This window comes from Puntigrus tetrazona, chromosome 20 (assembly GCF_018831695.1).
Source record: "Puntigrus tetrazona isolate hp1 chromosome 20, ASM1883169v1, whole genome shotgun sequence".
NCBI lineage: Eukaryota > Metazoa > Chordata > Actinopteri > Cypriniformes > Cyprinidae > Puntigrus > Puntigrus tetrazona.
Window position 1 is genome coordinate 723,079 of NC_056718.1, and position 12,671 is coordinate 735,749.

Below are 12,671 nucleotides of genomic sequence, written 5' to 3' on the forward strand. Positions count from 1 at the left end.
TCTCTCTCTCTCTCTGTCTCTCTCTCTCTCTGTCTCTCTCTCTCTCTCTCTCTCTCTCTCTCTCTCTCTCTCTCTGTCTCTCTCTCTCTCTCTCTCTCTCTCTCTCTCTCTCTCTCTCTCTCTCTCTCTCTCTCTCTCTCTCTCTCTCTCTCTCTCTCTCTCTCTCTCTCTCTCTCTCTCTCTCTCTCTCTCTCTCTCTCTCTCTCTCTCTCTCTCTCTCTCTCTCTCTCTCTCTCTCTCTCAGTGTGCGTCATCTGGAGTGGCGTCACGTGGGAGTACAAAGGCAGCGCTCGCGCTCAGCGCGTTACAAATGATTCGCGCCTCTGTCTCGCGAGGAGATACTTGACGAAGAACGCTGCTGTTTCTTATTCACCAAAAGTACACAGAAAACATGAGTGACTTTTACTTCTCGTCTTTTTGATAGGATTATTCAAACACCTGAGGGAAACCGCGCTCGTCTCGTGCTGTTTGTTATGGATTTATAGACTAGAAAAACGCTCGAGAGGGAAGAAAGATCGTCTTCTCGTTGGCTTTTGCGAGATTTTCTCGTCCAGAGCAGATCTGTGTGAAGTAGTTTGTCTGGAGCGCTGAGAGGATGGAGAGGAGGAGCGCGCTCAGAGGGAACTTTTCTCTCCAGGCATCCAAACAAAGAGAGTCTCGACCGGATTACCAAAGTACAGAAAAACTGCGCTCGAAGCAAAGTATTGGCGAAAGTGTGCTGCTCCGCGAAGCGGGAATATGATGGAGCGCGTGACATCTACTTGCGCGTAATGGACACATAGCATCAAGAGGAGGATCTCAGCGTACAGGTGTGTACTAAACAGTACTGCTCAGCTTTAACAGTCACTCATTGATTGATTGAGATATATATATAGGTGAAGACGGTTTACAGCAAACCCGTTATCGTCATTACGCACAGATGTTAAACGCATTTCTTCTGTCATTTTCTCCCAAGAATTTAATCTACTTACACTGAAGTGGTTCTGTTTATGATGAACAACACCGATCCTGGAGAACATATGATCGATGTGATTGGGCCGCAGAGGACTTTATTACTTCTGCCTCCCACCCACACACACACACACACACACACACACACACACACACTGATCCGTGCTTACGAACAACAGATGATCGTGGGTAGTCATATATATTCATACAAGAATCTAGTCGCCCTTAAAACAATCTCAATTTCTGTGTGAATTCTAATGGCAAAAAGAAAAAGAAAATACATGTGTACATTTTGCATGCTGTGACACCGTAAAAAAGATCTTTGAGAGTTTTATGGATGCTTTAATAAAGTATGTATAACAGAATTGAATCTATTGCAGGTTTTAACACCGAAAGTCTCCTAGATGCATCAATCCTTGCCAAATTAGTTGCCGATTTCTCTATTTTGTAAAGTTTTTCAAAAGCGCGGTGAAGATTGCCCCTGTTTACTTCTTCATCCACGGGTCGGGCTTCCTGTAGGACTCTGTGAAGCTGCTGTGATCACTGCAGACGGCTGTGTAAGAACTGCTCTCGGAGACAGCTACAGAAATGAAGTTTCTCACCGCTGTGGCCAGATCTGCTCGCCTAAAAACGGCCCCAAGAAAGCTCGAGGAGCCATTTAAATAGGCCAAAACAACAGCTCACTGGCAATCATTATATTAGGTGTAATTTGTTTTGCTGTGGAGTAACTCCGTATGGCTCCGTATGGCTCTGGTCTTCATTGCGTCTCTCTGTTGGGATACAGCCCGACTATAAACATGCAAGCTTTTACAGAGTTTTGGCAGAAAAAACAGTCTAATTGCAAAACTAGTTAAATGCTATATGATTCGGTCCACAAAAAGGTTGGTGCGCTTTAAAAAGGGATCCAAAATCAGAGCACCTGCGAAGTGTTTACCGTGAGCCGATCCACCCAAAACACTTTATTACCAGCCGCCGCATCTTCAAACCTTGGGAACGTTGTTTCATGCGGAGTTTAAATGCGAAACACACCAGGGCTGAGACACCTCTCTAAAGCAGCGTTCTGGTGTTGGATAATGATGCCGCTGGCCAGTTCTTCATCTGATTCGGACTCATGACAGCATTAGGGCTCATCTCTCGGTGCTGGGTGTTAACAGGCCCAAGGAATGATTTCATGAACCCCGCTCACGGAGACGCACTTAACAAACATGCCTGCCCCTTTTAAAGAGGTCACGAAAGGCATTTTTTGTGTGTGTTTCCCGAGACGCCTTATGATCCGAGTATTTGTTTATTTGTTATCAAAATCGGTTATAGTTCAGATATGGTGTAAATATTCATTTCCTGCTCTGATTTTAACCTCTGCTTCACACTGTAGACCGTGACACCTCACCAAACGCTCACTGCTATGATTGGTTTAATATCTTAGCGTTACAAGCGACATACGCTCTCAGGAACTGTGTTTTTGCTATATGAGCTAACTGTGAAAACTGTTAACGATTACATGATTACAATGGCCTTTTATGAGGTTTCTTAACATTGATATGAGTTCCCCTAGCCTGCCTACGCTCCCACAGTTTAACAGACAGAACCAGACCAGCCGAACTATACTCACAAGGACGGTCTGACAGCTACAGACTTTACTTTGAGCCCTGACAGGATGTCATTATGTTAACATTAGATTCATCTCAGTTCGTTATTTTATTAATTCATTTAAAGTTAAATATATTAAGTTTCTACAACAGATAAATATATTGTGAAAACTTAATTTCCTATAAAGCTGCTTTGTGTTCAAATTAACGTGAATGAAACAAACACATTATCATTGTGCATTTGTACAAAAAAAAAATTAAATGCACTTTTATTAACAAAAGCCAGGTTTGCTGTTTGCAGGAACATTATATTTATTCGCTGTAGCTCTTATAGAGGGTTGTTTAAAATCTAAAGATTTTCTTACTGCAATAACAGATTATTTCAATTAAGGCAAAACATTACCCAGTAAAGCATTTAAATAAGCTAATCAACAAAAAAAAATCAAGATGTTTTACATTTGAACTCACCTTCTGATCTACCCTTTTTCTTTGTACGTAGAAGCACTCTACCCACCGTCTCGGAAAAGCAGAATATTAGAGGAAGCATGGTTTTCAAAAAGTAATAAGGCATTATAATTCAGTAAATCTGGGGCAAGGGATGAGAGAAATGTGAGACTCGTGTGTGTGACAGACCTCTGGAAGACGAGCAGAATTTCTGCAAAAACAGTTGAGTTACGAGCCAACATCTCCTTTCATTAGCACCTCGTGAAATGTCCCTCAAAGGGCTTTCTTGTATCGCAGTTCCCTAAAGCTCTAAAACAAAGAGGTAACCTTTTCTGTGTCTGAAGATTAGATGTTCGAAGCTGCTGATAAACACACACGCTATTGATAACGGCTCTCAGACAGTTAAAGTTCTTTAGAGCCCTTTCCAGACCGTAGCGTACAACAGATGACTGCTGGCTATGATCTCATAACGTGTGCTATTGTTCTCCTGTTTGTTTATATAATCTTCACTTCTTCTGTCCTGAAACTCTTAACATTTTGTTTGTGTATGTTCGAAATAAGTTGGATCGCACCACTAAGATTAACAGTCATGACGTTCTTCATTCTCCTGGATTATAAATACAACACCACACTAAAGCCATTAATAACAGGTTCTTAAGCACCACCTGTTTAGTGATTTTTTTTTAATTAGACATGAAACTAATATAGACAGATGTTTGCTTAACAGATAAAATCTTTTTTCAGTCTTGAATTGACCGTTTAACGTACTTGTGAATTAATCTGTTCATTTATTCGAAGAGGTTTGAAGACTCTTCCAGCTCTTTTCGCCATCCCTCTCCCCTCAAACCCTCTCTTTGATCCCTGCCACCGATATTTGAGTCAACATCAAAAGAGAAAACACCAACACCTCCTCCTACTCGCTGAGTGTAGGATTCACCTGAGATCCGATTCGTTCCATTCAGCCGTCGTTTTAGTCATCGCTTGCTTTGACTGATCGATCGACGATTGTCTCTTACGTTTGTAAACTGTTTCATGTAGTTTCATCCCATGATCCCACGAGATAATTACAGATGCATGCTGCTAGCGCCAAATACAGGTTTGAAACCAAGCGATGGTAGATCTGAGGTTTGTAAAGGTTTTTGGTTGTGTGCTACACTGACAGAGAAAAGTTAGAAAGTTGACAGCTTTTGTTAGAAATCTGTATTTTTCACATATTTTAGCTACTGCTCTAAATATATTGTTGTTGTTTAATGTGCTTTTCCTTTCTCTCAATTAAAATTTTCATTGATGGTAATTGAAATAAATAGCGTATGACACTGGGGCAGGACTCTGGCAGGGGAGAGCGTGACTGTTGTGGATGGGAGTGAGAAAAAAATGGCATTTTTCAGGAGTGAGCTAGAATCGTATGGTTGCAAAGAGACGTATCAGCTTATACAGAATTCATCCGTTGTTGTGGTCAGTTGAGTCAGGAGTATGCTAGAACATGTTGTGCTTCAAAGTGCTTAGCCAAAAGTGAGCTCACAATAAAAAAAAATGCCCTTTAAAGTTATCTTTTGGACATTTTTGCTGTTAAAATGACAGGAACAGGACCTCAAGCCAGGACTCAAACACAGCTCAGTTAAAGCATTGCTGCATGAAATATCAGCGAGCTGCACACAAGGCTGTATCTTCAGCTGAGTTCATTTTCACATCAATAAATAGAAAGCATTAAAAATGGTGTAGGATTGCACATTGTATGTGTAGGATCTAGTGACCCTACAGAGAGAAGAGCAGTGAGCCTTGGGGGATTTCTCTCTGAAAACTGTTAATTAGCATGCAGTATACCAGTCTTTATAAATAAAAAATGGCTCTCTGTGACCCAATAATTTAGGCTGTGTGATTTTTTTAAATTTGTTTTTTCCTAATGACATATATCTAAGATTTAGATGATCCATTTTAGTAAATACTTAATACATTTTAGATTTGAAAAGATTGATTCGTGTTCTTTATTTACTGACCTTGGCCGCCAAAATCACATTTCCAGACATTGCCTTGTACATATGCAGTCATTATTGCTTAATGCTTCAGTGTTTTATTTATAGAGAGATATAATTTCATCACTCATTTCAAACTGGCACTTACAGTGGTACAGGAATCATGGTGAGATAATCTTTCTCTCATGTACTTCATAATTCTAACCCTGGAGCACAACACTAGTGATAAGTAGCGCAGGTATATCTGTAGCAATAGCCAACAATACATTATATGGGTCAAAATGATCCATTATCCATGCAAAAAATCATTAAGATATTAAGTAAAAATAATATTCCATTAAGATGCTGTGATCTGAAACCATTTAAAATCCTTTAGACCAGTAGTCAGTGAACAAACTTTCCCCAACACCAAGAGCTTGGCATAGAGATCAAAGATAAGATGCTTGAATCAAGCCTGAAGCCTCCATCTTACTTCAACACTTGTTTGTTCCTTTGTTTGCAGGCTTGTATTGCCGTAGCAATGATTGCAACAGGTGGGGTGATAACGGGGCTCGCTGCATTAAAAAGACAAGACTCCACCCGCTCTCAGTATCACCTGCCAAACCAGAGCTCCACGCCTGCACCTGAGAAGAAGTGCACCAAGCGTAAACCCAGAGCTGATGTGGTGGTGGTGAGAGGGAAGATCAGACTGTATTCTGCCTCTGGTTTCTTTCTGGTTTTGGGAGTGCTGATCCTCCTGGCAGGCATCGCCATGGCTGTTCTAGGATATTGGCCTCATAAGGATCAGCAGAAGGCACCAGAAAGCAAGTTGTCCGTGAACGATACGCAGGTTGGCCGAGAGCAGGTGGGCTCCATCGCGCAGTTCTTGGAGCAGCACCTTCATTCAGAGAAGATGAAAATGTTGGGTCCTTTCACAATGGGAATCGGGATTTTTATCTTCATCTGTGCTAATGCCATTTTACACGAGAACAGGGATCGCGAGACGAAGATCATCCACATGAGGGACATGTACTCGACGGTCATAGACATTCACAGCCTGCGGATTAAGGAGCAGAAGTGTACGAACGGGGCCTACGTGGGTCCCTACGGGGAAACAGAGATCCGTTCCTTTGGTCTGGACAGTCAGTTTGCCTCACGCCTCGCAGCAAACACGTTAATGTCCTTCTCCGGTCTCGATGGGGATATCCGATTCTCCCACAGGACCAGCTCGGCTGAGGATGACGAGGGTCTGATGAGCGAGGCCAGAGGCGGATTGGGCCTGCTGTCGCCTACCTACAGAGACCGCTCCGAATGTATCTTTGGGTTCCAGGATGAGGGTGGTCGTCGGTGGGAGGACAAACGTGGAGCGCTCAAGAAATGCCAAACGCGCTCCATCGTTTCTTCTTCCATCAGCGCATTCACACTGCCCGTCATCAAACTCAACAACTGTGTCATCGACGAGCCTGACATTGACAGCATCACAGAGGACTTAGAGCCGAACAGGGTCCACTCCAGACCTCCGTCAATGGAATCGTTAACAGTCCCAGTTCCTGATGTGACCAAAGCTTTCAAGCCTCCAGGTGGCCTCCTACTCCGGAGCAATTCGGCCACTGAATCCCCGAGCTCTGCATCGTCCCATTCCTCTCTGTCTCCCGGATCCACCAGTGGTAGGTTCCTGTCCCCGGGAGCGGCGCGTAAAGACTTTGGATCCAATAACTCCCTCCACATGCTGTCAGCTCACTCCAAATCTCTGGATTTAGAGAGAGGGCCCACAATGCTGACTGTCCAGCCTGAACAGAGGAAGCATCCGAGCTGGCCCAGATTGGACCGCAGTAATAGTAAAGGATACACCAAACTGGAGAACAAAGAGGACCCTATGGACAGGCTAATAGTGCCCCCGATGGCCGTGAAGAAGGACTACACTAAAAAGGAGAAACTTCTTATGATCTCCAGGTCTCACAATAACTTGAGCTTCGAGCATGATGAGTTTATGAGCAGCAGTCTGAAGAGAGGCACCTCAGAGACTCGATTTTAAAACTGAGCTAGTCTCAAATATCAACCCAGTGGCTTTTGGCGTTCACGATCCGCCTGCAATACAGAAGACAGTCCTTGCCCTTTTTTAAAAAATAAGGCCCTTGAAAGCTCAGTTATGCTGCTTTTTATGCTGCAGAATGGGTAAAAATTTAATTTGATCAATTTGTCCCATTGAACATTTTCTGACAATAAGTAACATTGCACCTGCCTGTCAACTCTCATTAGAGTATTAGTGGACTGTCAGCTTAATGTCTGATAACTCTTTATTGTGACATTCTATGGACTATAAGTAACTTTGCAAGTTGTAGTCAACTTACTTATAGCCGGAATGTGTTAAAAGGACCATTAAAGAAACACTCCACTATTTTTAAAAATAGGTTCATTTTCCAACTCTCCTACAGGTAAACAGTTGAGTATAACCGTTATCGAATCTTTTAATCTTTGGGTCTATCATTGAATCTGATTAGACCATTAGAATCATGTTCAAAAGAATCATGACCAAAGTTTTAATATTATTCCTGTTTAAAACTTGAATCTGCTGTAGTTGCATTGTGTACTAAGACCGAAGGATGCTAACGGTCTAATCAGATTCAATGATCTATGCTAAGCTACAGCTAAAAGTGCTACCACTAGACCCAGAGATCGGCTGAATGGATTTGTTAACGGTAAAACTTGACTGTTTACCTGTAGGGGAGGTGGAAAATGAGCCTGTTTTCAAAAATAGCGGAATGCTCCTTTAAAGGAAAACTGCAGAATGATATTTCACCATGAATTTGAAATACAAAAGTGTGCCGTAATGGTAAATAAAGGTATGGGTACAGCGAACAATTTGGTAACTAACAGGTTAGTGAAATTTGTTCAGATGTATTTGTAGTGTTTTTGTTACATTCAGACAGGATCTATTGTCTGTTTGAGTACAGTATGTGTGTTGTACCAGCACTGCTAGTTATCTTACTAAATAATTTATTATTTAAAACACACACACACTGATATTTTTGAAGAGAACTTATGTATGTATAATTTATCTGTTTCTCAGAATAAACACAATCTTTCCAGATAACGCTGTCGTATTTTGGGTTAATTCCTCTTTAATCATAATCATAATTTCCTGTACCATTAACTGGGCTTATTATAACAGACTCATATTAATGGGATAGCTCACGCACAAAAAATAAAAATAAACAAAAGGGTGAAGTCTGAAAGTCCCTTTTGTGATTCTCTGAAAAAAATAGTGCATAGGTTTGAAACGACATTAATGAGAGAATCTTCTTTCTTGTTGTATGACCTGTTCTGAAAAAAACTAAAGCATAAAGTTTTCTGCATCAACAGTGAACTATAAAGAAGCACTTACGGCATGTCTGAAAGAGGGATTTAACACTAAATATACATACTCCCAATCAAATGTAACTCATTACTGCAACAAATGAAATAAATGACCTTCTAAGCATTTGGCAGCAAACGTTTACACAATTTGAGGTACAATTAATTTGATGAAACTGCATGTCACTTAAAAGTCACGAGTGGTGTTAAGCTGTGTCTTTTTTAGTTTAACCTATATGTCAGTGCTGGTCATCCCAACTCTAGAAGACCAAACAGCAGCCCCTGAAACATATAGCAGATCAACATCTTCTTCTCCGTTGTTTATCAATCAACTGTAAAAACAAGAACAAATCAGTATAATGTTATGAGCTCTAAATTCCCTGCGTGCTCATGTTCCCCGACAGTCACGGAGCCCAGGCCCTCCTGTCGTCTCTCTAGGAGTTTCATGGGAAGCTCTGCCAAACCCTGCTCCCAGTCGGTGAAGACCCATCTGGAGTAATACGACCAGTCAGGGTGTGACTGACAATTCACTCCATCCAGTTTCCATGGAAATCAAAGAATGCTCCATATTTCAGCTCATGTTTGGTTATATTCTCTCGGATGCAGCCACAAATGTTATTACTGGATGTCAGTGCATCATAACATAACAGATTTACTGAAGTGTTACGGGCTCACATTTAATATTCTGGCAACCTTTACCTTTTTTGGCGAAGCTTCTTTGACCCGATTTAAAAAATGTGTAGCATTTGGGTTCTCCGGGATCATAATAAAAATAGCTGGCATATATTTCCTAAACATATACATGTATGTGTTACGCTCATGGACTTTCCCCTGGTTTCCTGTGCGCCCTTATTTGGCCATTTTTCCTCTTCGTGGTTAATGCTTGTGTGATTCCTCCCCAGCCGTCCTGAGTTCTCCCTGACTGTGTCACTGTTGAATGCCGTTCTGTTTACTTCGGTTTGTCTGACGTTAACGTTATGCTGCGATTACATTCTCCTGGTCGGCATTAAAAGTGTCTTTGTTTGAAGTCCGTGTTGGTGATAATATACGCATACACACATCTGTGACCCTGGAGCACAATGTTTGTATTTGGCTGAAATACAACTATTTGAAAATCTGGAACATGGTCTTTACTTAATATCCCAATGATTTTTGGCATAAAAGAAATGTATAAGTTTGACCCATACAATGTATTGATGGCTACTGCTATAAATGTACCTTTATACCTGTGTGAATACGGGTTTGTTATCAAATACCATGTATCATAAAGCAAATCTACAACCAGGTGTGACAGAGAGAAACACTATGAAATAATTATGAAATAATAAATAGCATTAACATTCCTTTAATGTCACCCTTTGACGTTCTTTAACAGATAATTAGCAGCATCTCTTATAGAGAAGACCCTTTGTTTGCTTGCGTGCCTCATTAAGGTCCTGTACCGACACCCACTGTGACAAGGGGTTACAGAATCTCACCATAGCAACACAAGAACCCCTGCCAGTGAGCAGAGTGACGTCAAGAACCCCTCACGATGGAAACAACAGCTGCAAAGCTCAACTTTTACATCTGGACCAGCTTCAGGGTTCTTCACTCATTTCACATTGCTCATTCCTCCAAGCAGTTTCTTTTTCTTTTTTTAGTAAATTTGGTTGTGTATATATAGTGTACAGATATTCAGTATGCATCTGTTTATGATGACTCTCAAAAGTAAAAGAAAGTGTAAGCTATAAAAATGTCAATAATATAAAAGCGTAGCTTTCCTGAAAAAAACAAAAAAACGTCATGTTACAACATATTCAAGAATGTTTAATCACGTTTAATCTGACTGATTTCGTGAACTGACACCAAAAGAAGCAATTATTTTAATGCTTTTCATACACAGAAAGCCAAAAGCCATTTGTATTTCAGAAATAGACATTTTCTCAGTCATCACTTGATATCTAGAAAAAATAAGTAAACTGATTTATTTAATGAATAAAATCAGAAAAACACTGATTAATATCGCATAAAAAGCAGTTTGTTATATTTCATATTTCACATTGTGAATTCACATCTTCAGAAGTAAATTACAATCCTTATGTTTGTGTTGAACAGCATAATTAACTACACAACAAACATGTCTGAGATCATGCTTTCGGTCTCAACATAATTAATATTTAAAGAACTGAAAATGCCCAAAACAGGCACACAAGAGCGGACAGGTCCAACTCAGCTGAGAATACCAATCCCTATCACGCCACACTATTTCAATATTTTATCAGCGTGTAAATATTTCAAACTGAAAGCACTCTTATCGGAGCGAGTTGCTTTTGGATTCTGAAAACATTATGCGTCCGCGATCAGCTGCAGCCGATATCGGCGCTAAACTGGAGTCTGCTTTTAGGTTTTTTGTAAAATGTTTTGTTTCTTTCTTTTCTGTAAAAGCCAGATGCCTGCGTACATTTTAAGCTTTGAAAAGAAGGAGCCTACTCATGGAGAAAGTTGCTGAGGCATGGATCTAGATGCATCTTTTTTGAAACAAAAGGAATCTCCAGAAGAAACCTGTCCAGGGTGTCATACAAACATACATCAGGCCCAGCAGACTCTGCACCACACTAGCTTTCAACAACTGCTTTACGTAACTTTGTACATTGTGCAGTTTGGGCATTAAATGTTCTACATATTACAAAGCACTCAGATTAGTATCAGAACAGTATTCAACTGTCTTGACATTCCACTTTAACTGGTTAATTAGCATTGAGAAAAAAAGAATATTGCGAAAAATATACTTATTTTTAATGCGAAAGGTGAACCTTTCATATATTCTAGCTTCATTACATGTGAAGTAAAATAATTCATCAGTGAGGAGCGCAGGAAGTGATCGGTCTGTGAGCTTCAGCTCGTCTGGATGGTTGGATCATCTTTCTCTTGAAAGCACACCACAGATCTCACACGAGCTTCAGGTCAGGCATGTTGGCTGGCCAGGTCAAGCGCAGTAATATCATGGGTTTGTCTCTGTGGGCAGGTGCTAAGTCCTGCTGGAAAAGGTAATCAGCATCTTCATAACGCTTGTCAGCAGACGGAAGCATAAAGTGCTCCAGAATCACCCGGGGGATGGCTACGTTGACTTTGGACTGAAACCAAATCATCACCGACTTCAGAAACCTCCCACTGGACTTCAAGCAGCTTGGCTTCTGTGTCTCTCCAGACCTTGATTTCCTGACTCCAGATTCAGTCGTAGCGAAGCTCTCCCAGGTGTTTGAATCAGCTTTGATTATTCTCAAGCTTTATATTAGTATTTCTATTTCTATTTCTATTTCATGTTCCCATGTACAGCCCCAGAACTCATGAGATTTCTTAAACAGTAAGACATCTCTCTCCTCTTGTCTTCGGTAATCTCTCAGTGTGTGTCTGCATCTCTCCGCATCTACGTTCTCTTTTTCGGTCTGTTTTTCCACACGTCCACCTTTCCCCGTCTCTCCTTATTTCTCCAGCCACCATTCTCACCCCTGACATGATGAAAGCGGAGTGTATCACACGCTGAAGCTGCCTGTAAATTGGTTTTAAAACTGCGTTTGCTTAATGACTGTGTGTAAAGAGGATTAAACGTGTGATTGTAGCCTCTCTCTTAAATGAACTCCCTTTCTCCCACCACTCTCTCTCTCTCTCTCTCTCTCTCTCTCTCTCTTCTTTAAGCTCTGTGCTCTCATGTCATCTATAGGAAGGACCACAGAAACACTGCAGGATTTTTAATGAGAGCTCTTGTATGCAAATTCCCTCTCTTCAACGCAAACATCCTCCTCTCGTCTCTCACACAATTACTGCTGCTGGTAAACATTTGTTCATGTACCCCACTGACCACGATATAATGGGATTACTGTATATTAAAATATCAAAGTAATATCAACAGGAAGAGCTTCTTTTAGGGTCATGTTTAACATCTCTCAGTGGATTTCTTCTTCCAAGCCACATTCGTGAAGCTCCTCATCTTTATTATTTCTTTATTATGTTCTTTGGAAATGAATAGAAATACTAAAATGGGCCGGTCGTTAAGTATGCCTACATGCACCAATAAATAACAAGCTACAGCTGTTTTTTGTGGTAAAGCTACGGTCTACATCTCTCCGTCTGGTCTACACAAAGATTACACAGACATTTTGCATGAGCCAAGCTATAACAATGAGGAAAACACCACAGTGCAATCTGTGCCAAGTCTGTTCACCACCTATTTCATTGCTGCTAGAAACAATATAGTTTTGATATCACTAGAGTCTGAGCATACGCATTAAATGAGACATCTAATATCCTTCAAACACTAAAGAGAGGGGACTCACTTCTGAAGAGCTCTCTGGCTCTCATTTACACTACAATAAATCAGAATAACACAGCTGTTTGCATTTAC

At 40.9% G+C, this 12,671-nt stretch overlaps 1 protein-coding gene across 1 annotated transcript; it reads left to right on the forward strand.

Moving 5' to 3' along the window:
- Window positions 1-281: 281 nt before the first annotated feature.
- tmem200a (transmembrane protein 200A) lies at window positions 282-8,671 on the forward strand. The gene is made up of 2 exons (XM_043220481.1): window positions 282-809; window positions 5,457-8,671. Exon 2 carries the CDS (start codon window positions 5,475-5,477, stop codon window positions 6,966-6,968), a length of 1,494 nt encoding a protein of 497 aa, XP_043076416.1. The 5' UTR covers window positions 282-809; window positions 5,457-5,474; the 3' UTR covers window positions 6,969-8,671.
- The last annotated feature ends 4,000 nt before the right edge of the window (window positions 8,672-12,671 follow it).

Bases quoted from the DNA above. Each gene is read 5' to 3' on its own strand.
- tmem200a (XM_043220481.1), top strand. From the start codon at position 5,475: ATGATTGCAACAGGTGGGGTGATAACGGGGCTCGCTGCATTAAAAAGA.